Raw genomic sequence first — 26,699 nt, 5'->3', positions numbered from 1 at the left:
GCTCCTCACACCCCCAGAACCCACAGCTCTGGCAGCAATTGCTGGGCACTTCACATCTTCATCGTGGCTTGATCCACTCGGTGTGCATTTTACAGGCTCAGGACTGTCTCCCTCTGCACAACAGACAACCTGAGGGATGAGGACGCTGGACTCCAAGCTCTCCCCACCAGAAAGACACTTCTGCCCCCCAGCACACAGCACCAAGCCTGGCAGGGCACTACACCATGCAGCAGCAGTACAGGAGACAGAGTAGTTATTCTTGCTGGTACAAAGCCCCAGCCAAGCGTGCAGGTGCCCTGGCAAAGCTGTGATTTATTAGTTTTATGCCGACATGCACACCACCTCAGAGACTGCAGAGCAGATGTGGCCCTGATCCTCGGCAAAGACACTCTCTTCAATCTGCTTATACATCTCAATTTTACATTTCTGTGCTAAGCCCTTTAAGATGAGCAGACAGGGCTTACAGGTGGAGGCACAGTGAAATTCGCTCCACAAGTTTTTCATACTGCAGTGGTATGAAAATTGCAGACCACAAATGCTACATAAAACTCGTTCCAAAGAGAAGCACCATTAAAAACAAAAAAATTCAGACTTGAAATATTGCCTCACTGAGTTTTATGAAGGTTGGTTTTGAGTCACATGCAATCCACATTAAGATGATAATATTTTCCTATAGGGGAGAGACTTAAGCTTTCCTAATCCAACCAACTTGTTACTCCTAATGCCAAAAGGAAATACAGCAACACCCATGCCCTTTGCTGCTGACAAACCACCACTGGAATGACTGGAACACACTGCAGTTCTTCCCACAGCTTCCATCGAATCCTGTAGCACCAGACCATGCCGTCGAATATCCTCCAGCACTTTGTCTTGGCATACTCCCTGGAGTTGCCTTTGCTGGGGCATTACAGGGAGTGCCAATTCACGTAATCACCGAAGTCAGGAACACCTAGTTCCAGAACAACTCTTACAGACAAAGCAGAAAACAACGAAACCCTTCTTTCCTATGCTAGACTTATACCATTCCTTGCAACAGCAGCATTATGATTCATCACACCACATTTGTTTTAAGATTAAGGGTTTTACTAACTGTTCAAGGTACCTTAATACCTTTAATTTTATGTATATCTTGTGCCTTATTTGAAATGGAGGGGGGGGGTAGTCGAGGAAGAAAGAAAATCTCCCATGGATTTAAATTTATAGCATTTGAATATCAGTGAAGAAAAGACTAATGGTGTTTCACCATCCAAAACCTAAACTGCAGAATGACCCAAGACGTGTTTGTCCAGGCACATGCACAAAGGCTTCACCTAACAGAAACAAAACTTCAGAAATTGAAACAAAGAGCTAGTAGTTTCACACCATGAATAACAGAAAAGAGTATGAACATTTACTAAGTATGCAAGAAATAAGAGCAAGGCAACTATTTTCCATCTTAACAGCCCTACCACACCATTAAAGGTCAAATAGCTGGGTAAAGAACGCAGGATACACTCTACTGCACATTGAATCACTGCCAACCATGAAAGGAGCTCAAAGAAATCATGGATTTTTAGGGGTAAAATGAGTATGCTGCTGAACTCTATCTACCTCACTTGAAGTCTGTGGTACTCCTGGGAATAGGTGTTGCCAAGTTACTGGCCTCCATCTCCAGAAGGGCACGGTAATCTTCACAGACACCATTCGGTAGCTGCAGGTTTTAAATGAATTAAAAGCTTTTTCACTAAAATGTTTCTGGAACACATCTCTGCCAGCAGGAGAGAAGGAAAAAAAACAAACCCAACCAAAACAAAACCCCAGAATCCGTGGTTAGTGGCAACCTGACAATTGTTTTTTCATTCAATTGTCTGGATGGAAACAGCAGACCTCACAGTAAAGGAAGAAAGAAGAGGAATCAAGGAGGAGATGCTTCTGAGATTATACTTAAATGGCAGAACACACAGTATAAACACCCGGTGTTTCAAAGCTCCTCAGCACTTAAGGAAGAAATCAAGCCATGTGAATATAATATATCTGGAGGATTTTTGCCTTCAAATCACAGACACTTGTCTGCCTGCCCAGGGTATGAGAACTGTCACCTACCACACCACAGTACACAAGACGGCCACACCTAGAGTGGGAAACCAGATCATGGCCATTGCCCAGGGTCTGAGCATATATGAAACCTTTTTCTTGGTCCACCCAAAAGCTTTGCCCTACCCCCACATGATGCTTTTAAAGATTTATTCAGTGACAGATTACTGCACTAGCTTCTCAAAAGAAGGAGGTCATTCAAGACAATTAAAGCACAGACAGCAGTATTCAGACCTTTAAAGTCTAAGTCTCTGTAGTTCTGAGTATTGTTCAACTTCACAGATAACCTGTATTTGTGGAGTGACGCAATGCAAAATTTTCATTATGTACCTGGCCACGCTGTTCTATTGAGGACAATGTTCTTTGATAAGATGTGAGGGTGCTCAGTTTTCAGATACTTGGAACTGGAATCAACTCTAGAGTAATGTGCTGCACAGAACAATAGGCCCCTGAACACGACTGGGGTAGACAGAGGTCACCATGAAAAAGTTTTGAAATGAAAGAGAAAAAGAGAACCGGAAATAAAATAAATAAAGAAAATCCCTTTGTCCCCAGAAGCAACAGGAGCACAAGCTCACTATTCACCCACTGCTCATACGCACAAGAGTTGTCCCAGGGGTAAGAGAGAAGAAACCACCTCTTAAATTTGCATTTTACAGATTTTTCCTTTCTTTATAGCCACTAATTCCGTCACTTCATCATACAGTACATCATACAGGGAAGAATTTCCTTCAGACTCTCAATGGTTCATCAAAGTCTATAATCTCACTTCCAGGAAAGTTCAGCACGGTTTCCCTACCATGCAAAGTAGGCAATAATTTGTCTATGACTTGAGGAGAAGTGCCACTATGTTTGATCCCAAGAACACCAGGTTCCATAACATCAAATTTTTTCTTTTTTTTAAGAGCATGCATAAATATGTTTGTCCTTTGTGAAAAATTTAAATAAAAATCAGAGGACCACATGCCCTCTTACTCCCAAAAACTTTAGCCTTTGTACGCAAACTGTGAATTTCTGTGAAATTTTCCAGTTCGTATCTACTACCTCCTAGCAAAGGCTGCTCCTTACTTGTGGAAACACTGCAAGAGTGTCTGGGAAAGAGGGAGTTCCACTAAGAAAAAGAATGACAGACTCTTGGGAGTCTGAAGGGAGCAGTGAGCTTACAAAAAAATGCTTGGCCTGAAGCTCAGCTCTATGCAAAGCAATATTTTCCAGATCTTAACCTTGATAGCATTTCTCTTTCACCCTCCAAAATTATCCTTAGAAAAATAATTACCAGAAATTTAAAGCCCTGAGATAACCATGCACAACATCGTTTCCACATTACCAACAAGACACAGTCACAGCTTTGACATCAGCTTTTTCTACTGAACTGATGGTCTAAAGGGAGCCAAGCCAAGCCCCACGTGCACCCCTGGGTTCTCACAGACCAGCGATGCTCACCTTTTGCCCTCTTGCAAGCACCACACTCAGATAAGATCTCTTTCTGCTGAGGGTTCCCACAGTAAAATCTTTTCCCCACTGTACCCACCCACAAGTCTCTCACTGGGGTGGGATTCAGCTGTGACAATGCAAATCAGGACTGGGGGCAGAGGGGGGAGGGGGGTGAAGGACAAGAAAAACACAGCACTAAGTTCACTCCTCTCTTGCTGTTAAAGTCTTCCTTCTTTTCATCTGAAAGAGCCCACTCAGTGAATTCCAAGTGTGAAATAAAGCCCATGCATTTTCTTTGGTATGGTGTTTAGCACTCTTTTTAGCTGTTTTATATTTGAGTTATCGTCTAGAAATATTTGTTATAGAAGTTGGAAAAAAACCCCCATATAAAAACCATTTGCTTCCTATCTCAAGAGTGACAGATTTGGCTTTTTTCAGACTATTTGTTCAATTAATGGAACAATATTCACCAACAAAATGTTAAAACACATGAACAGATGAAAACAAACAAAATTTGATTTATGAATTAAAGTATCCAAAAGCATAACCTGAAACATCAGTCTTAAATTTTAATCTGAAAAAAAGAGAACATATTTATCATCGACATATTTATCATTTCTAGATGGATAATGTAGGCATCAATGCCTAACTATTTCCAACTGTTCCTTGATGTAACAACAGACTACTTCCTCCCATACCATCAAGAAAAACCCTCCCTTCTTAGCAGAGGACCAAATTTAGTGCACATAAATATTTCATAACTTCATCCTGTCAAGGAATCAAACTGAATTACTTAAGGGCATTTTTCCAGGAGCCTCACATCCAAGTTCAAAGAATGAAACTGCATTCATCAAACCCATTCTCCCTCCTCAAATTGAAAGGCTCAAAGGTGAAGCAACAGTGAAAAATGGGATCTTCTGTGGGTATCATCTATGAACATTATCCACCTAGTGCTAAAGTCCATTAAGAAATGTAGAAACAACACAGTAAGACTCGCATCTTCTGAAGAAAATATGACTCCAGCTTTACAATCCTCTCCTACATCCTGATTCAGCAGAAGAAACAAATTCCGGCTTTCACAAAACCTCACGATAACTGAAACAACCAGCCTAGAAGCAACTCACTGCTACAGACAGAGGCCAACCACAGAATCAAAAGGTGACTGAAGACAGACATCTACAGGTGGTTTGATTTCCAACAGCACAAAACACAGGCAGCTTCCACTGATCTGAAGAGGAATTGAGTGTCTAAAGAAGAGACAAGGCCATTCCTGTGTAAACAAACCCTGACCCAGAGACAAGAGCCACACCCTGATAAAACTGGCACAAGAGCTACTTCGTTAACGGAGGTAGTCTTAAACTTCCTAAGAGTTGGATGACCCACATTTGGATTCGACTCTGCATTTATTTTCTTCAGAGTTGCATCAAGAAATTCTCTGACAGAACTCCACTTGTTAACTTTGCAAGACAAGGACAGGGATGAAGAGCAACCAGTGCTCCAGACAGCCCGTGCTCCAGTCAATTCCACAAATATTGCACATTCCTAACTTTTCTCCTTTAGAAGACTATGCACTGATTCACGGTTGCTTTCTCTTACTGGAAGACAATATCCTGAGGAAAAAGGAAAAGCGTTCTATTCATATCACCAAGACCATGGCGTCTGCGTTCCTTATAAAATATTGATTCATCTGCCGTCTGCAGTCCCAGAAGTTAAAAGTACATCCACATGGGTAGGTAAAACCAGACTCAAGAGCTGCTGAACTGGCCAGACCTCAACCAGCTCCAAGCCAAAGCCCTTAACACACAGCTATACTCGAGCCTGCCTCCTGGCAAGGCTTGGTGTGGGGTTGAACCACTACTTGCAGGACACCTACACCAACAGCTGCCTCATGTCTGGCCATCTCAGGGCATGGGCAAAAGAGCTCAGGTCTGTTTACATCCACTTGCCTGTGCACATGCTCGAAGTGTGGCATACAGGATAAAAAAGCCTTTGCCCAAAATCCACATCATCTTCATCTCCCCAACATTATGGAATATTCCCATCACCAGGTCCAACCCAGGATCCCTCCTCCCCCAAAAAAAATTAAAAATTGCTTGCTTCAAAAGCCATAAAATTTCTTCACCAACAAAGCTCTTTCAGGTCCCTTCCAATAAAGCAAGACAACAGGAGCAGGGAGATTGGGAAGTATGAGACACAGAGAGGGAAATTAATAAGTCATCAATATATACATCCTGTTAAAGCCTGAACCACTGCCAGGAACCTCAAGTAAATTGACAGCCTTAAGTGCAGTAACTGGAGGCCATCTTAGCAGTGTCTAGTGACAGAAGGTATTACCACAAGGAACTCCTTAACATACCAGCTTCGCCATTCTCACAGGACAACATACACTTGACAGTACAAAGAAGAGGCAGATGCAGTTAAAAACCAAAAAAGCTTTTCTTTAACCTGCTCTCAGAGTGCCAGCTCTGAGGAAGCACTACAAGTGAAAGGAAAAGGTACTCCATAATCAAAGGACAAAGTCAAAAATCATCACCGGATTATGGAAACTGCAGTTAAGTAATAAACCAGTCCTGGTCTTGACCTGCATACTGGGGAGTAACAGAGGATGATGCCTGTGCTCATTTTTAACTTTTCCAAATCAATACAAAACTTGATAAATCAAAGACTGCTCTATTACCTTGTATATGGTGAGTTCATAAGCTAATGAATTAAAAAGCCTGGAAATTTTTCCCAATTTGTGAGTTATCTTCCGCATTCCCTTAGAGAATTGGACAGTTTTCATGGAGCTACCATGCAATGCACACACACACTACTACAAAGCAGCTGTCTGAACCTTCATAAAATTTTCCCCCCTTTCCCTAAATCTCTGTGCAGACACACTACTTTCTAAGACACGGATCTAGGAAAGGTAAAATGCTGTTGTCATAGCTGTTCTGTCAGGCTTGTTTCTTATTTCCTGGAGTAAACAAAAAGCTGCAGACTTGGAAACCACAGGTGAGACCCAAGTGAACTGTAATAAAAAAAGTTATCTAGAAACTATAAAGGCTTCTTACGTTACTCCCCTTTTTACAGGTCCGTGGCTTTCCAAGTGCACTGTAACACTTGGAATTTAGCCCACTTGGCTACTTAATATCCCTTCTTATTTGGCCTTGTTGTAGCATCACTTCATCACGGGGTCTCCAGCGCTGAAAATGCCCTTCTACGCTTAATTTGGGACTGCGAGGACCTCTCTTAGTAGGGCAGGCAGCTGACAGCACACAGGCTACAGCGAGCTCCCCTCCACACACACACACACGGAGGGGGGACGGGGGTGTATTAGCCAGGTATTTTAACGCAAAGCAACGCACGGATGCCGGCGCAAGCCGGAGCCTCGCACCGAGACGCGGCGACGGCAGATGCCAAGTTCAAGGACCGCGCGGGGAGCACTCCCGGGGCGGGCTGCCCGAACCCCTCCCGCGGCTCCCGGAGCCGCGGAGGGTCGCCAGCGCCATCCGCTGCCGCCCGGCCCCGCTCCCCGCCCCACGCACCGCTGTCCAGCCGGGCGATCTGGGGCAGCCGGTAGGTGCTGACGAGCCGGTCCAGGGGCACGGCCACCGCGCTCCACTTCACGTCCTTGAGACTGCAGCCCGGTGGCGGGCCGGGGTCCATCTTCCCGGCCCGGGAAGGGAGGGGAGGGAGCAGCCAGACGGGCAGCGCCGGCCGGCGGGGTGCTCCCACCCGGCGGGGCGGCTGCCAGCCGGGAGGGCGGCGGAGCGGGAACGCAGGGAGGGAGGAGGGAGGGAGGGAGGGAGGGAGAGCCTGGCTCGCCGAGCGCCAGCCGCTCCGGGACAAGCGGGGCTAGGCAGAGAGGGAGGCCCGCCGGGCGCCCGCTGCCGCTGCGGCGGCTGCTGCTGCTGCTGCTCCCGCCGCCCCCCGGGAGCGGCTGGGGCCGCCCGCCGCCGCGCCTGGCCCAGGAAGCGCCATCCCAGCACTGACTAATCAACAGGGTGCGAGCAACGCCTGCGCAGCTGCCGCTCCTCCCCGCCGAAAAGGAAAGTGCCGGGGCTGCCCGCCCGCCCGCCCGGCGGGAGACACCGAGCGCCGGAGCCGCGCTGCCCGTCCCTCTCACTCCACCCTCCGACCGCTCGCCCGACGTGCAGCCCGCGCTCCCGGCTATGCGTCCTTTGGTTTTCACCTGTGAATCGCGCACGGCCGTGTGAATTCACGCACACAGAGACAGCGGCGCGCAGAAGTCACTGTTGCTGCACATGCAAGCATTGCGTATATTGCGTATTCAAAGGTCTGCAGACCATGGGAAAATGTGTAATCAACTACTCGTCCTCTCTTCGAAGTGGCTTGTGTGATGAAGTCTTACATGATCTTCACAAGATATTTAATGTTATCCTTTCTTTCGTGCATTTTGATCGCCAGACTGCCAGACTGCAGAAACTCTGGGAAATTAAACCAGAAAAGCTAACTCCTGGGTGGTTAGCACTGTACTGTGCTTAAGTTTATTTTGTTCACTTCTGTGTCAAAACTGTTTATTTTACTGCAGTAAACTTGGCTGCATTTAAGGCTGTACTGTTGACTAGAAACATAAAAGTGCCTTGCAGTGATTAGTAAAACGACTGACAACATCCACAGCCAGCATCTCTCTCCAGGCTCCATCTTCTGCATCATCTTTGAGACTGCCAGGGGTGGCAGAGCTCAGGGAAGAGCTGTGGTACGAAGAGCCCTCCTGCCACTTGCCCTGCCTCAAGCCCTGGGTGAAGGGCCAGACACTGCTGCGTGCCTTTGTCACTGCTTGTGCCACAGCACTGCCAGCACGAGGAGGGCTGAGACAGACACGCTCTTGTTCTGCTCTGCTGCTGAGACTGGGAGTTAATCCACGGTCTCCATGATGAAACAAAGACTGTGGTAGCCAGTCAGCATTGAAGATTACAGAAAACCCAAGTTATCTTGCCTTAAGTGGGTCTGGGTTGGTTTGAACCTCATGCTGCTGTGGGTCCATGCTTTAGCTATACAGTAGGACACTGGGTTTTCCCAGCACTATGAAAAACCTTCATTCTCTACACTCAGTCATGCTGCTGTTAGATCCTACCTACCTGAATAGTTAGCTTCAACAATTTTCAAAAATTTAGCTTTGAAAATACACTTCTTTTCAAAGTAGTTTGCCTTTTACAAAGTTCACCAAAAACTTAGGTGAATTAAGCTACTGAAATGCAAAATAATGCACAGAATCACAGAATGGGTAAAGCTGGAAGGGAGCACGTGGGTCCTCCTGCTCAACCTCCCTACTCAAGCAGGGTCATCCTAGAGTACATTGCACAGGATTGTGTCCAGTCAGTTCTTGAATCAGTGAGGGAGACTCCACAACCTCTGTGGGCAACCTGTTCCAGTGCTTGGTCACCTGCACAGTAAAGAATTTCTTCCTTATACTCAGGTGGAACTTCCTGTGCATCAGTTTCTGCCTGTTGCCTCTTTGCCCTACTGCTTGGCACCACTGAAAAGAGCCCTGGCTCCATCTTCTTGCCACCCTCTCTTCAAGATGCTTGTATACATTGATGAGGTCTCTTCTTAGTTGTCTTTTCTCAAGGCTGAACAGGCCCAGCTCCCTCATCTTTATGCTCCAGTCCCTTAATCATCTTTGAAGCCCTCCGCTGGAATTGCTCCAGGAGCTCCATGGCTCTGTTTTACTGAGGAGTCCATGACTGGACACAGCACTCCAGAAGTGGCCTCACTAGGGCTGAGCAGAGGGGCAGGATCACCTCCCTCAACCTGCTGTCAATGCTCTCCCTAATGCACCCCAGGATGCCATTGACCTCCATGGGCACAAGGGCACTGCTGGCTCATGTACAGCTTGCTGTCCACCAGGACCTCCAGGTCCTTCTCCGCAGAGCTGCTTTCCAACAGGTTGGCCCACAGTCTGTCTGTGTTTTTCTTTCCCAGGGGCAGGACCCTCCATTTGCCTTTGTTAAATTTCAGACGATTCCTCTCTGCCCCTCCCTCCCACCTGCCAAGGTCCTTCTGAAGAGCTGCACGGCACTCTAGGCCACTCCTCCCAGCTTTGTGTCATCAGCGAACTCCAGCATTATTGCTAACAGCACGATTGCTGAAATATGGAAAGCAAAAGCACGGGTTTAACTCGTTCAGGTTTGACGAGATTACCAGGTGCAGTGCGTAAGGCAAAGCAGATCAGGTCAGGCTGGGATTCACCAGGACTTGAAGCACTAGTCTTGCAAGAATTGTTCTTAAACACTACCTTGGGTACCATTAATGGTAGATACCATCTCACAGCATATGCTTCTCTCAGACATCATGCACTTCTGCTATCTGGGAAGAAAAGCATTTTTTGCACAGAAATAATCACTGCTGATTTTTCTTGAAAGATTTTTTTATTCTTCAGATGGTACTAGAAGTCCTATGGCTTTTAAGTCTGTTTTCCTATAAAAGTATTTGTGTTCTCCCCAAACAGTGGAAATCCAGTGCACTCTTAGCCATTTTACTGGAACAAGGTGCATTTAAAGAAAAATTAACTTCTAGATACTCTCTGAATTTCATTCAATTGTTTCCAGGCAGAGACATCATAAAGCTTACTAGTATTGAAATGTCTTGCTTTAACTGTTAGAGTGACTTTGTTATGTGTCCTAACTGTACTACAGCTCTATCTTCTTGAAATGTATTCTAATTACATACACACCATTCAAACCATCAGCACATGAGTCTCAGAAGATTTCTTGTTTTAACTGCACCTTATGTGTAATTAACACTTTAGAGATAATAATTTCTCTGATGTCTAGCAAATGCTTTAGTCCCTTAGTGTGATCTCTTACCAGTCTCCTACTGGTGCAAAATGCCTCTCCAGACCTGGAGAGGAATCCCTGTGAGCAAGTCCACCTTAGGGCCAGGGCCTCAGTTATGCAACACCTTAGTTTTTGTGCATGTGCTTTTCAGGTGGTGTTCAGAGACACTCTTTATGAATCAACAGCAAATTCATTCCATAAAACCATAAGCAGTGGCAGAGGGACTCAGAATAATTCCTGAAATTATTCTTAAATGCATTTTGAATTGATTTTCATGTTGATTTCACAAGACATTTATGCAGCAAGCTGTAAAATCTCTAATATATGTTTATTCTATTGCCAATGCTAACATCTGAAATGGAACTACAAACTGATTTTAATATGTATCTGGGAACATGCTTTACAATGTAGTATGCACACATCAAATAAAACTGAGCTTTACACAGTAAGTTTCATGTGAAGCTAGAATAGTTCGCATTTCTTTAAAAAAAACCCCCACGAATTTGCATTCCTTCTTCCTACATGTGATTTGCCTTTACAGGCCTGATTTTCATAAATATTTACAAGTCCAACAAGATATAATAGAAGATGCAGTGATCACTTCAGAATCAGGTCCTAGATACCTAACTTTCTCCGAATCACAGAATCATTAAGGCTGGGAAGGACCTCCAAGATCATTCAAGTCAGCCTTTGACTGAAATGCTACCACGTCAACTAAACCACAGCACAGAGTGCCATGTCCTGTCCATTTCTTGAACACTTCCTGGGCTGCTGACTCCATCACCTTCCCTGGGCAGCCCATTCCAATGCTTAACAATCCTTTCCGTGAAGAAATTTTTCCTGATGTCCAACCTGAACCTCTCCTGGCACAGCTTGAGACCATGCCTTCTTCTCCCTGTTGCTGGTTGCCTGGGAAAAAAGACAGACCCCCACTTTGCTACAGTCTCCTTTCAGGTAGGTGTAGAGAGGAATAAGGTCACCCCTGAGCCTCCTTTTCTCCAGGCTAAGCAACTGCAGCTCCCTCAGCCGCTCCTCATAGGACTTACCCTCTATACCCTTCAGCAACTCCGTTGCCCTTCTCTGGGCTTACTCCTGCACCTCAATGTCTTTCTTGGAGTGAGGGGCCCAAAACTGGACACAGTACTTGAGGTGCAGCCTCACCAGTGCCAAGTACAGGGTGACTCAGTGGTCTGAGTCCTTCTGGCCACACTATTGCCGACACAGGCCAGGATGCCATTGGCCTTCTCGGCCACCTGGACACACTGCTGGCTCATATTCAGCCGCTGCTGACCAGCACCGTCAGGTCCTTTTCTGACAGGCCACTTTTCAGCCACTCTCCTCCAAGCCTGTAGTGCTGCAGGGGGTGGTTGTGACCAAAGATGAGGACCTGGCACTTCTCCTCACTGGGCCTCATGCAACTGGCCTCAGTCTATAGATCCAGGGGCATCCTGAGGCAAAGGGGGAAGGGGAAAGAGAGCAATGCAATTGACACAGTTGATATCTGCACATCTCATTCTTTGAAAGAGAACACTTCCTGTATTACTGGCAAAATCTAGGCAATCTTTGCTCATGCAAGGCATTATAAAGATATCTGAGGGTCCGGTGTGAGCATCCACCTTTTATCTTTCGTTTCACTGTAAGAGGTGTCCTCCTTTTTTTCCATCAGAGATCCACTGCAAAAAGGCAAAACTGCAGAATTTGATCTATACAGAGGAGGAGGAAGAAATGAAATAAAGACTAAGTTGATTGAATCATCTGATCTTCAATGACCAGAAGGAAAACAGAAAGTTCATCAAAGTGCTAAATTATGAATAAATGTATAGACTATGTATGGACAAAACCTGAAAGATAAAGTCCCAAAATGTTAGAAAATTGGATTTAAAAGATAGCAAGGATGATGATAAGATGCATAGCAAGAAGGCCAAAGAAAAAATTGGTTTGTTATTCCATAGAGGGGGAAACCTATTTAATCATCACTTAATGACTAGTGACACTGAGATGCCAGTACCCTTAATGCCTTTTTTAACCTCAGTCTTCAATTTTAGAAGGCAAATGTGATTTCACTTACTTAGTACCAGCAACAAAAGTCTAAGAGCTTAGGCTAGAAAAAAAAAAAGAAGAAATAGGCTGAAAAACATGTAGGTAAGATCTTTTGATAGACTGGACTGGGAAGGTAGAAGAGAAAGGAGTTCTTTCGTGAGGTGAAGGGAAGGTTTGAGAAGGTTTAGGAAGGTTTGGGAAGGGAAAGGAAGGGAAGGTTTAGGAAGGTTTGGGAAGGGAAGGCAAAAGGGAGAACCTACTTTCCATGTGTACCAGTTAGGTTAGGTAATAGGAGATTTCGTGCCGGCCAAACCAGTTAAGTAAGGATGGTAACCACTCTGGAATCTCTATCACTCCAAGTCTCTAACCATCTTCCTGCAGTACAGCAGGGGCAGCTGATCAGAGGCTGAGATATGATGAGGACCTAGACAGCCTCTCAAAATCCCTTCCAGCACTGTTTCCTTCCTCTGCTATGGTTGTAACGAGGGCAGGGATTATCCTTTGTTCCTTGTTCTCAGATTTTGCAACAAACGCTGGCTTAAGTGACTGCTCATGGCGAGTAGTCAGGAGCAGCTGTAAATATGTAGCCCTTCCAATCCTTTTGCACCCTTTCTGCAAGCACACTAACTGGGCTAGTGGCACATGAACCTGCCAGTATCCTCAGGCACATCGGTCCCATGTGCTTCAGAAACCATTTTCCACTAGAGCTTCCTGTCTCAATACCAACCCTAATAATAAATTGATAATTATGACAATCTGCAAACAGCCCCCCAGAAAAGAAGCAGCGTAGTGACATTCCAGAACAGTAAGCCAGTGGAGTTAGTTATTTTGGGTATGCTGGGATAGCTCACAACAGAATTTTGCATACTATTATTCATTCGCAAAACAATTAAATTTAACAATCAGAAGGAACCACATCTCCCATGCAAAAAAATCCCCAAAAACCCTATCAATATAATCACCACAATTTTTCAGACTCTCAATCTGTGTTTCCTTTTTGTGTCCTGCAAGTTTGATTTGTGCTCCCTTTGCCTCTGATTAAAGGAAAAGTAACCAGCAATCTGATTCTGCCCGCATTTAAGTTTTTTTAAAATTAAATCTAATATCCTCCACTGAAATTAAAGATATTACATACCAGTATAACACAGATTAAATGAGCAGAATCATTATACTCATATCATGTATGAGTATAATCTATTCATACTTTAAGAAAATAACATGAATATGTCACAATATCAAACAAACCCTTATGCAGCAATCATTTGTGACAAAATGAACATTTGAAAATACAGGTATGTTGCTAACACCTGAATGCATTATTTTAAAGAATTATACAACTTCATATGAGAAAGATGATTATTACAGGATGTGCATTACAGGATTGTGTTGTTCTCTGTTTTCTGCCTTCTTAGGAAGGTTCAGCAACATACCCTAGTTGAAGGCATCCCTGCCCATGGCAGGGGGGCTGGAACTAGATGATTTTTAAGCTCCCTTTCAACCCAAACCATTCTATGACACCAGTCTTGTATATGGTTTATTCTTTTCCCTCAGCCCTCACCTTTGCAGCCTCCCTATTCAAGGGTATTGAAGTAACATGTATGTTTCTGAAAAAGATGTAAAAGAAACAAAAGACAAAAATTCCCACAGAATTATCTTTGGAGATGGAAGTAGATATCACGTGCTTAAAGAGATGTTATATGATTTCATATATCAGAAGGTTGCCTTTGTGATGGTAATGTCAATGTTCATTATGTTACAAATCTTGTATAAATAACACAGAAAAAAAAAAGTAATGGTAATTTTTTTTTTTTAATAAGAGAAAATTTGTACACTTAGATTATATTTCTGCAAACATTTGTATTCAAATAGTCATCCTATGATGCATTTCAACATCAAATAACTGTTTTATCTTCAAATTAAAAATATGAAAATATAATATAAACATATAAAAACATTTGGCAACGAAGTCTGTGCAATACAAAGGATGCCTGAACACTGTGTTTTGGGATTACAGGCTCACTTGTAAAATCTTGTGTGTGCCTTTGCAACACTTAATATTTTCTGAAGAGAAAATGGAACACAAAACAATATTTCAGAATGCACAGCAGGTTCTCTTCTTACTTTCATTTAGAGTCACAACATCTAAGTCATATAATAAACAGGATTTCTGTAAAACAAACATAAGGAAACAATTAAGATAACTAGAATACAACAGTTGAAAAGCTTGCTTTTTCACGTATTTTAATGTAAAATATTTTGTGAAGTCACTAGATATATTTGTATTTCAATATTTAATTAAAAGATTGCAGTTTTCTAATAAATTAGATGGAAACTGATGCCTATGCAACTCCTGGTTTGGCATCTTTACATTCTTCAGCTGCCTCAAACATCTCTCCTAATTCTGAACAATGATTGAAAGTGTCTTTTGAGGAGATACTACAAACCATGCGATCCTAAAAATCTTTATTCACATGAACTGTTTATAAATACAGGTTCTCCTGTTGACTACACCAATTTTCACTAGTTTCAGTTAAGTGCATTAACCCTTGAAGCATTGAGCATGGGATGCAAAAGCCCAGTTGAAAGGAACAGGAAAATACAGAGTATCAGTACCCATTTCAAAAAGGCACAGGCTACTAACTGTTAAAGAGGACTTCAACTTGTTTTGTGAAATTCACTAAAATTCTCTGTTTTCTTACCTCTATTTAATAAACACGAATACCTTCAAATGGAAACAGTTCTGTTCTTATCATGATAAACTATCAAAATAGCACTCCACCCTTGTAAAACATTTATGTACTGATTGCAAAAGCAGATTATAACAAAAATTAAAATCATCAAAACCAGGGCTCTTCCTTTCAGCAATGAACTCGACTAGATAATTAGTGTTGACCAGAGAAACAATCAAATCCAGTTGTGCAATACAGTACAAATACATGTCGCAATCCTGCACTCTGAAACTGTGAACACTGAACCCTGAACAAGGGCACAAAGACACAGAGAATACTGTCACATGCCCAGCAAACAAAAAGTCCTAACTTTTCTACTTGCCATTCTCCTGCCTGTGTCTTGGCAGGTTTACCAAGTATGTAATGATACACAGAGAAGTAAGTGCAACCACGGGATTCACCGCATTCATCTCAACCCAAACCCAACAGCCACAAAGAACCATTTCTGACAATAAAGAGAAGTTTCCAGAGACAACAGCTATCTAAGATGGAATTCATGAAATTCAAAGCACAAGAAAAAAAAAAAGGAAAAGGGGAAAAAAGTCATCATAAACAATGCTAATCATGATTCAGAATTGAAAACTTACATATACAATGTCACAGGGTAGTTGAACATTGACTACATCCAGAAAGGTTCATCTAAAATTACTCACGTGAGTCAGAATGAGAGCAAAATAGAAAACTGCCCGATGCTACATACAAAGAAGCCTGATGCCTGTTTGGCTGAGCACATTTATCACTGCCTAAAATTCTGGAGTGGACGCATGAAATTTGTTTCCTTTTTCCTTCTGCAGCCACAGTTTCAGCTCTTCCTGTGCCAGGGCTGTCCCCACAGAGCGAGCGACTGAACTTGTTCCTCCCTGGGGCTGCACAGACCTAGGAAGACTTCCACAGTGCAAGGTGCTGGGAGAGAAGATGAACCTGGGAAGGGATCAGAAGTGATGGACAGCGGCAGGAACAGAGGGCAGAAAACGTATTGTAGTGTCTAAACCTCAGGACGGATGCTGAAGCTGTTATCAGTAAAATTATTAGCAAATATTGTTCTGACTGTAGGGTACTGGAAGACTGTGACTTACTCATTTTAGGAATTTCTTGTCATTAGTCACATAATGAAGAAACACAGCATCTGCACTTTTACTTGGTTTTTTGTTTGGGTTTTTAAAAATTATTTTTATTTTTTGAGTGATAAGGACCAAGAGACATAACATTTTTATTACCCTTGAGAATTCACACAAATGCCAACACACAGATTTATAACTTCTGATAAGTTTTAACTTTTTACACAGTTGCGTAAGGTACTCGAGTACAGGCATTAGCTATTAACATTTGTGCTAGGCAGAGGCAGTATTTGATAGTCTGCAAGCATAGATAGCAAATATAAAGTATGAAGACCTTTCTGAAGAAGCGAGCGAGGCAGAATCCAAAGTACACAAACATAACCTTGCCATCTCAAGGAACAAGATACCACTCTGGTTTAGAGATAAGATTCTGAAGCGATAGCTTTGGAAGAAAATGGTACAGTAAGAAGTTTAAATTCACTCTTTGGAGACCAAGAAATAACACTGAGCATTGATTATTGTGGACATAAATTAAAAAGATTTTGTTTCACCCATGCTTTTTCCTGAGAAAACAAAATCAGCTTAATTAGTAAAGGAGTTCCAGAAAAAACCCCTTTGAACAGTTTCAGAATTCAGATTTCACTTAACTTTAGAGGAAATAGGTAATTCGAAGATGTTGCAGGCTATACTTCAGGATCAAACTTCATGCTTTCAGTCACAGGGGAGAAACTTTCATATTCCTTAAACACTGAAGATGTTGATTTGCAAATATTTTACTACTTAATAGTGGTTCTGGGTGGCAAGTAAGCTGTTCATGTATCCTTAGCAAGGATCCTCAGTATTGTAAGTAATTAAGAATGGTGAAGCATAATGATAATGCAATGGTTCTTATACTCTGTAAGATCATTATCTGATAGTTTATCAACAGTCTAGCCAGGACAGAAAGACAAGAACCACCACTCCACAAACAAAGAAAAGCCATTTTGAAATCCGTTTTAAAATTTTAAATTGTAAAAGTTGAGGATTCTTAATCACTTCAGTTTGGTAAGACCGGTAAGACTGTTCCATACAGGATCTTTGTGAAGCAAATGAGGTCCTGGGATTCATTTAAGCAAATGTGCTTTACAGATTTTAACAGTGCACATTCATAATCTAAAGAGATATGAGGAGTCCTGCATAAAGCGCTGAAGCAACGATCAGATTTGGGCAATCCCATGCGGTGCTCAACTTCAGCCAAGCCTTGGAAGAGGTGGGGCACCCCCTGTCCTGAAATTACAGCAGGGAGTTATGCAAATCTCTCCCACCTCTGGGAACAAGGCAGGCAGCATTCCTCCTCCAGGGCTCCATGAACACTAACACTTCCAGCTCACATTTCAGCTCAGCCTGTTGTAACTCACTGCCTGACAAGTCAGCCAACAAACAGCAAAAGAGCTGTGGAGAGATGAGAAGAACCAAAATGGTACCAAAAAGCTTGAGTTTCCACTTTGGCATCTTGAGCAAAGTTGGGTTTTGAAAATACTTCCACAGACAGAGATGCCACTCTACCCTGCAGTGATTTTAGCAAGATGTTGAAACTTCCTGCTATCAAATACTAGTTTTTCCTGTTAAATAGAACACCAGACATGTCTCACCTAACAAAGAGGCATCTGTTCAACCTGTTTTATGCTTCCTGCTGTCTTCCCTCCCGGCTGTCTCTCCTCTCCAGCTCTAAGCAGAGTTTGTATCATTGGTGTACAATAGATACCTAGACACAGGAATTGTGATGAGATGGCTTAGATTCCAATTTTTTTTTTTAATCAGAGAAAGAAAGCTAAGGTGGTATACAAAGGGAAATGTAACGAAAAGACAAACTCTTTGAAAGGCTTCTAATGAGGTAAATCTGTAAATCTTCATTAAGATTTCCTTGCTGCAAAAACTGCTCAGATCAACTGTGCCATACAAAGTCAGATGATTCACCTACTCAAGCACCAGTTCTTGGTCCCTTGATACTGGTTTAGTTATTTCAGAGAAGAGGCTCACTGTGGGTTCAGAAGAATGACAGAATTTTACTCTATCCATATCAAGCCCCCAGTCAAAGTCAGACTTGGAGTGCTTGCTTGAAACTAGTAGTTTTGGAGAAACAAGAAGGGACTGTAACTGAGGTTCCTATTATTTATAACTTCTTTACATTCTGAGGATTTTTATTCTAATGACAAAATGATCCTCCTTAATCACTGAAATAATTTTGTTTATATTTAACAATGATAGTTGACAAAGACTGACAAAGCATGGCAGAGAACTTGATGCAACCAAGTCCATGTTATTTTTGTTCCTGAACTGCCAGTAGAGGAAGCTCAGTTATGAACAGTCATGACACTTTCTGTGCATTTTCCCTATATTCTGTAATTCAAATTACTTGTTCAAAATGAAAGACAGTCTTCTCACAACAGCAATGGGCAGGGCATGGCACAAGCAGTGTTAAACATGAGCTAGGGATATATTAACAGGGAAGGTAATCTCTGTGGGAGAGGAGAATCTAACTGCTGCTGAATATGTTCCTCAAGAAATGTTGATGAAGGCCTTGCTCCCAAAACCTGCTATTCCACCATGTCTAAAACACCTAACCCACTGGCAAAGTGTGGGGCTCTATCTCCCTCTTCTGTTAATACCAGGTAGAATGTAATGATGTTGTACTGCAATTAGTTCACAAACTTGAGAAGACAACTGTGGTCCTCCTGTAAGGTTCCTCAACCCTACAAATCATTGAGGTAAGGTTTAGTATAGTTGCACCTCAACAGCCCCATTTAAGAGAGTAATACATCTTCAAAACCAAGATCCCACAGAAGCAGTAACTGCCAGAAGTGAGTCAAGTCTGTAACATTCTTTTGGTCTCCTGGAGTTTAATTTATTTAATTTGAATTATATGAAACCATATAGCCTGAGATATGGAACCCCCTATAATCAAGGGAAAGAGAAACGCACCTCCAGAACAAAATTTTATCCTAAAAAGACTCATCTCTTTCTATTGTATAGAGATGATTCCAGACAACCAGACCAGTCATGCAGATTTTAGCTGGCTAAGGTTGCACATCAAGATGAATCTCATCCCCTATACTCAGACATTGTGATTAAGTTTTGATTTACATAACCTAATTATATACTACTGTTTCCAGAAGAATATCCGGCTCATTCAACGTCCAGAACAGTGGGGCTTTTTTTATTTTAAATTAAATAAGATAGTGTAGTTAAATTATGCCTTACACTGCACCAACACTAAGAGAGTTGGTACCATTTATCCTCTTTGCTTTAATCTCTGTACCTTGGTTCCCATGTGTGCAATGCTGAATATACTACCTAATGTTACTAAGAAGGTTACGGAGATAAAAATCTAAAATAGATCTAAAGTACAGCATTAAAAGCATTATGAAAACCCTCTCGAAGGAATTAATATTCTGTGGTCAGTACAAGATAAATAAAGGGCAAACAAAGCCTGGGGCTCCATGCATGACTGAGGATAATAAAGAAACACTGAGTATGCACTGCTGGAGACAGGGATCTTTTAGACAAACTAACAATTCCATGAACCTCAGCAATAATGAAATCCGATTTCCTATGGATTTGGATCTTGATGTGAATTAAATTTGATATCTATGATGCAAGTTCCAGCTGGAATGGCTGGTCGAAGCATTTTTCAGTCTCTCTATAGAGTGGTCTCTGTCCAACACTGTATGAAGTAATGCTGGAGACTTTCCTTTTGTAGAGTACTCTTGCATCTTACCTTATTTTCAGGGAACTCCTCAGGAGCTTAATTATCTCTTAGTTTGATCAGTCAGGTTTGCTTAAAATCAGCTAACAAGTTACAAAGGTACTTAAGGAGTGCAGGCATGGGACACACAGTGTAATCTCAAAAATCTGTTGCCACAGGAAAGGAAGGTAAAGAAATGAAGGAAGGGCAGAATTGAGGCCTGCTATTTCAGAATCTTCATCTCAAATGACATCCAGCTGTTAAACATTAAATGTTGCTCTCAACAGCACAGGGCAAGGTCTTAAATGGATTTTCACTGTTCTCTACTCAGCAGATACATATTTATTCAATATGATTAAAATAATCTTAGTAGTCAGTTTGGGAGGTAGGCAGAACTTAAGTTTTGGTTAAGTTTTATTGCAGTTTTCAGAAAAAGGTGTAAACATAATTCCTTTTTTCTTTTTTTTTTAATACAGTTCCCTCCTTCTGCTCCTATTTTAGAAAATACCAACAACCACACACACAAAGATATAAATACACAGGTTCGTAATATTTTTTTTAAAGCTAGTTGAGAAAAGTACTGCTTGTCAGCCATGACACCAAACAACACAAAAATGCAAATGTTAACTGCATTCTGGGTGGTATTTGTTTGGTTTTGGTTGGTTTTTGAGGACTAACTCGCAAGTAAAAGTAGTTCACTGGCAACCAGAAGCATTGTCAAAGAACAGCTGTCATCTATTACTGAACAGGTTTAGGCATATCTGAGACTTATAAGAATTGCAAATAAATAAAATATTGTTGTAATTTGTCAACATGTCTAAGCAATATTCTGGAATAATCTGTCATTAACATCTATTTCCACTGCAGCCTTTCAAATAGAATCAAATCAGCTATTATTGCCCTTCTCCAAAAATTCATCAGTCAGAGGAAGTTAAAATTAAAGTATTGCATTCAGTTAATATTAACTGATTGGTTTGAAAATTGTGACTTCTCGGAAATATGGTATGACTCCTTAGATGCTACCAATGGAAACTGTCAAATAATATCTGATGGTTTTAGTGAGAGTACCCATGTAAATTAGAGCTGTAGGACTGAGCCCAAGCATAGAATGGCTGAGATGGTGTCTGAAACATCAAGCAGTACTTTAGTTATCTGAATTGATGGGATATAGAAGTCTTCTCTGTCCCTTAAACTCACTACAAGAAAAACACAAATGAAGAGATAGGAAAATGCAGCACAAAATAGTGACAATACAAACTTGCCTTTTGTTTTGTTTAAATGTATGACACGTTTCAGTATGTTCCCCCTGCCCCCGATCCTTCACTGAACAACAAGTTGTCCTAAATTTCAAAAGAATTAAGAAACTTAGTACTTCTGTATGAGCTCTATAACTCTGGACACCAATCTTCACCATCTACAGAGTGTTTTCTGTACATTTAGTTAATAAAGAAATGCCTGTAGTAAATGGTAGGTGAGAGTGTATATAAAAAATCCTAGATTTCCTCAGATTAATACAAACTACTGCAATGTCTCTGAAAAGGTCTGCTGCCTGTCAGCCTGCCTTTGCCTATTTATCTTACCTCTGAATGACCTTCACATACTTCCCAAAAGCATGGCCATAATAGACTTTTCTAGGGAGTTCCTTAAAATGAGTTTCCTCTGTGGGACTGCTAAAGCAATGACATGCTTCCACTGAAGCATCTCATCAGTCTAGGGAGGTGGTCCTATTGCAGAACCATGGGAGGCTTGATATCCTCAGACATAGGTGTCTTGGGCCAAAACAATATGCAAAGCTGTTATCTCCTTTTTACAATCAGCAAGTATGTATTTCACCACTACAGAATGGATATATGACTAAAATGATCTCAGACTGGCATCTATCATGTCATTTTCCACAGCTACTAGTCACACTTCCTACTGCATTTTCCCTTCTCCAAAATTTCATCAGTTAGAGGAAGTTAAAATTCAAGTACTACATTCAGATTTCACAGTTTTGTGAACAGGCAAATTATTTTGTCGAACCTGAAAACCATGATGAAACTGTATGGTAGATTTTTTTTTTTTTTTTTTTTACTGCAAATTCTCTTATCAGGCCAGTGGAAAAACCAATTGGGCTAAAGGAGTCCTTGTTTAAATCAACAAATCCATTTCACTAAAAATGGCAAATTATACACCAAAGTAATGGTATGTGATGCCCCATCAGGATTCCAAACATTTCTAGCTAGGGTGAACTGTTACTACAGACAAACTCAACAAATTCTCATGGGCATATTTCCCAAACACACATACATGCAAGCAGAGCATACAACTGCTCAAAGCAGTTCTAATTAAAACCATGCAGCGGTATAACATTTTCAACGTGGTCTGAATTTGCCATGTCCACACTAAAAACCCCATGAATTTTCATGAAGATGAGTAGGAATACTGAAATTCCACTTACACTAAAGTAAGTGCAGGCAATCTTAATGTGAGAAATAACCAAGTACCATTTCTTCACACTGAGAGAATTCTTAGATCTTACCCAGATGCACCGTGCAGAAATGCTCACTTCACACATACCTATGTTTGTAGCAGTTATGATCATAGCTATTGTTTTGTATTTTCATGCTTCATACTAACACACTAATATATTCTCCGTTTACAGCAATGTCTTTTTAATTTACAACAAAATCAGAGTTACCTTATTTGAGATTTTTTTCCCAACTATTCAAGGACCTGCCATTATCATCCTGTTCTAAACAATATTTGACCGTCAAGTTGCTGTGCTTCATTTTCATGCTAGAGTAATCAAAAGATTTTTTTCCTTCTTTTGTATACCCTAAAATAACCAACTACAGCTTATGTTATATATTACAACAGGACCTTGACTTAGAAGCAGTCCAACCCAGAGCTGTTACTCTGACCATCCCCTATGGCTACTTAATCAAAACACTGCAACTTGTGACTTTGTCAGTAATTTTGCTCATTTATCTTTATTATGATTTCAACAGTATTCAGAATGGAAGGTTAGTTTTGTATAACTAATATTGGTGATGAATGGCAATGGTAATGCATTGCATGAAGAACATCTATTAATGTCTAAAATAATATTCTACTGTCTAAAAATAAATTACAATGCAAAACATTTTCAGAGCTAATGAACAATAATTCAGTCCTCCAAAAGTATTGCAACTCCAAGGAATAAGGACTTTTAAGCCAACACACTCGAGTCAGAGATGCTGACTCTGACAGCTACAATATTGATTCCACTACTAATTAACTCAAATCTTTAGGTCATGATAACTTCAAAAGCACTAGCGTAAATCAGTCAAACAAACAGCTATGAAGCTTGTATAAAACATTTGATTGCTAAACATAAAAGGTCCACTGATTACATCAGCATACAGCATCTTCACTGTGTGCACATTCTGCAGAAACTTGGAAGAAAAGGGAATCGTCCTGGCACAGAAGTGGAACCGCTCTAGAGCTTTTAACCACTCCCTTACAGAAAAGCACCGGAAAGAAAGTCACAAAAGCAGTTGTCCTGAATTTTCACTTTCTCTCTGAACTGTATTTTACTTGCTTCCCTCTATCGTTTTTCTCTTCTCCCACAATTCTTCTCCCCCATGTTCCTCCTCTGTATGCAGTGCAACTACAGAATCCCTCCAAAATATTAACTCCACAATACAAGAAAAAAAGCACCAGCTGTGCTTTGCTAAACCTGTTCTGTATTTACAACCTTGTTTACCCAATCTGTCAAGAAAAATCTCCCATTCTTTCTACTTAGAAGCCTACCTTTTCCAGTATTTCCTTAGTCAAGATTGAGAATGCATGCTCAATGTTCACATTATCTTTAGCACTGGTTTCAAAAAATGGTATTCCATATTCCCAAGCAATCTGAAAAACAAATGTAGGCAATGGGATGAACAGTCTTCAGGAAAAAACACTTCCTAATACTAGTATCAAGAGAAATGGAGGTGCTCTGACTGCTTCTAACATACCATATAAACACTGATTAAATACATGTTAGCTCAATAAAGTACACTATATTTATCCTCAGAATGTTTAAATTCTTAAAACATTCTTCTTAATTTTTTTTCCATTTTCAAAACATCTTTTTTAACCTATCTCTACTTGTAGATGACAACAATAAACTTCAGTGCGTCTGTTCTCAATGTTTTGATATATCTGGAAAACAAACTGTCTCCTAGGCAATTATTTAGAGGGAACTAATGGAGTGCCCACAGAAAGGTATAGATAAAAACGTGTCAAAAACTGTAGGAAAAGAGACATGATGAAATGTTAAAGAGACATTCCTTTATGCCAGACAGAGAGAAGCACAGAAATAACAGGCAAGCAAAGAAAAGATACATGTGTGAAAAATATATTATGGTAATAAGCACAGAGAAAATACTTAAAAGGGTAGTATAGACTTTATATTGGTTGATTCTATTTAATTTACTCGTGCTCTCTCATTTCCAGTGTATTTCCCTTACTGATAGCTTAGAGCTATGCTGGCATGAAGAAAAAAACCCAACACAACAAAAGTCATATTTTTTTTAGGGTCCTAAACTTTTCCTAATTTATACAGTTAAATAAATGCACAAAAAGAAAACACAGTTGCATCACTGCCTCCCAAGAGACGGGGCCAAAGTGGGAATAAATATGCCAAAAGTAGTGGAAGAGTCTATTTATTCCCATTGCAACGGATCCCTTCTTGCTATACATCTGGAGAAGATGATACCAGGCAAAGAAAATACCCTACTGCTTATAATGTATAGAAAATTCTGACATTACTGAACACTTAATGATTTATTTGGAACGGGTCTCCATTAGGATAAAAAGTCTAATGTTGGCAGTTATGTTTGCTTTTAATGAGCTCTAGAAATAACAAATCAGTGCTTTACAAAAATTCCAAAATCAGGCATGAAGATAGAGATAAAAGTATTAGACTTCATAAGTTTTAGTCAAAATATAATAAAGATTATATTAAAGGTAGGAAAAAAAGTGAGCAAATTGGTTTTCTTTCCTAAATGCTACAAGAAAATTTAATTCTGAAAATAAAGATGAAATCTAGACTGTTTCTTTAGACAAACTGCTTCATTTAGACAGACTCTTCATAAGGGATTCTGAAACTCTAGCTGACTGCTGTGAACTATTTTCAGTACTGCAGCAACTTGTTACAGAAAATTAAGATCATTTAGCTATTCGCAAGTGTCAATACAAAACAATGATGCATAATGGTTCACAACAAATTAAAAATTATTGGGCTACTAAAGTAAACTGTTTAGCAGTTTCTAAAATACATAGAAACTAATGAAATATCCCTTTTCCTTGTATCATGTAACAGATTTCCAGAGGGTTACCTATGTACAAACTCTGATGAACCCAAACCCCCCACCATTGTAGTCACGGAATCACAGAAATTATTTTGAAAGGTAACCCCACTTGAAATGGGGTCAGCCATGGCTTTGCCTACCCAAGTCTTGAAAATCCAGCCATGATGGACATTCTATAACCTTTATGGGACCCTCTTCCATAGCTACATCACCCTTCTGGTGCAACTGGTTCTCCTCATCTCCAGCCTGAACCTCCCAAGCCAGTCTTGTGTCTGCTGCCCCTTGCTTTGCTGTCTGTCTCTACTGGGAAGAGTCTATTTCTGTCATTTCTCTAGCTACACTTCAATTGCTGTAGACCACTACTTGCTCCTTAGCCTCCTCTTTACCCAGCTCTCCCAGTTCTCCTCATGGATCTCTGGTACTAGACCCCAATCACCTTTGTACCTGTATGCCGGACCATCTGCAGTTTCTCAACACCCTTCTTGAGATGGGAGAGCCAAAGTTGAACGCAATATTCCATGTAGCCTTGCCAGCACTAATTAAGGGGGTAATAATCTCCCCAGATCTACCATCCACTATCCTTCTGATGTCACCCAGTGTGTTTTTAAGCCATGAGGGAACACTGCTGACTTATATTCAAGCTGGCGTTCAGAGAAACGTGAGTCCTTTGCAGCAGTGAGTCATACCTGGGATTACTCCATCACAGGTGCAAATCTTTCCACTTCATGAATTTAATGATGTTTCTGTTGGCCCAGTTCTCAAGTTTATCAAGGTCCTACGGAATTGGTGTTCTCCCATTTGGTCTGCCAATCACACCCCTTAACCTCATGCTACATGCAAATGTCCCTCTGTCATCAGCAAGATCACTGATGAAGACATTGAACAATGTGACTGAAGCAAGGCTGACTCACTATAGCTCCCTGAAGCCCCTTCCTTGCCTTTTTTAAAAGATTCGTGTCATGCCAGCATCTTTCTAGTCAAAAGGGATCTCTTCCAAACACCATGATTTTTCAGAGTGGACTGACAGCTCTTTTGGTACAACTGGATGAACTTCATCATGTTTATGGATGCATCCAACTTTCCGAAGCAGTTTCTAATCCAAAGCTTTCCCATTGCTGGCTGACCTGCTCCTTCCCAAACCATGTCAGTACCTGCAAAGGCCTAAGACAAACAGACCACAAATAGACCTGCAAGCTCAACCTCTGAAGACCAATGCAAAAGAAAAATCAAATGAAATCAAATCAAAAACTTCAGCCTTCCCTGTATCATGTTACTTCATTGCCTACGACATCTATCAGTGCAGCTGCATTTTTCTCTATATGTGCACAGTATTGGTCAAAGAAGATTAATGGATGTATCATTTCAATTCACCCTGCATAGTGGTAAGTTCTGTGGCAAGCAAGTCTTCTAAAAATGTAACTAGATGGAAAAAACTCTACCAGTCCACTGTTAAAGCAATTGGAAATATGAACACAGATTTGGCTACTCTCTCTCATAAAGCAACTGGAAAGACATATTCAAAGAACTATTTTTTTTCTCCT

General features: G+C 41.2%; 2 protein-coding genes across 9 annotated transcripts in view; both read right to left on the bottom strand.

The window, feature by feature from the left end:
• The window catches only part of GAREM1 (GRB2 associated regulator of MAPK1 subtype 1), a 98,533-nt gene extending 91,262 nt beyond the window's left edge, over positions 1-7,271 (bottom strand). The window contains exon 1 of one of the 2 annotated variants that reach the window (XM_050307201.1): positions 7,035-7,271. In XM_050307201.1, coding sequence (XP_050163158.1) covers positions 7,035-7,155 — 121 coding nt within the window. In that variant the 5' untranslated portion in view covers positions 7,156-7,271. The remainder of the gene's footprint in view (positions 1-7,034) is intronic. The other variant, XM_050307192.1, reaches the window with a different exon arrangement.
• A 6,889-nt stretch (positions 7,272-14,160) lies between these two features.
• LOC126635733 (ras-related protein Rab-10-like) overlaps positions 14,161-26,699 on the bottom strand; it is a 31,364-nt gene continuing 18,825 nt past the window's right edge. The window contains exons 5-7 of one of the 7 annotated variants that reach the window (XR_007627779.1): positions 23,615-23,716; positions 17,748-17,860; positions 15,986-17,382 (exon numbers count right to left, since the gene is read on the bottom strand). Coding sequence is in view for 5 of the 7 variants with exons in the window: in XM_050307213.1 (XP_050163170.1) it covers positions 17,389-17,547; positions 23,615-23,716 (261 nt within the window). In the remaining 2 variants the exon portion in view is untranslated. The other 6 variants (XR_007627781.1, XM_050307231.1, XM_050307242.1 and 3 more) reach the window with 6 other exon arrangements.

The sequence above is a fragment of the Myiozetetes cayanensis genome, unplaced genomic scaffold (assembly GCF_022539395.1).
Source record: "Myiozetetes cayanensis isolate MyiCay16 unplaced genomic scaffold, myiCay2020 scf1, whole genome shotgun sequence".
Classification (NCBI taxonomy): Eukaryota; Metazoa; Chordata; class Aves; order Passeriformes; family Tyrannidae; genus Myiozetetes; species Myiozetetes cayanensis.
The sequence above is the reverse complement of the archived record's forward strand: the minus strand, read 5'-3'. Positions and strand labels throughout refer to the sequence as shown.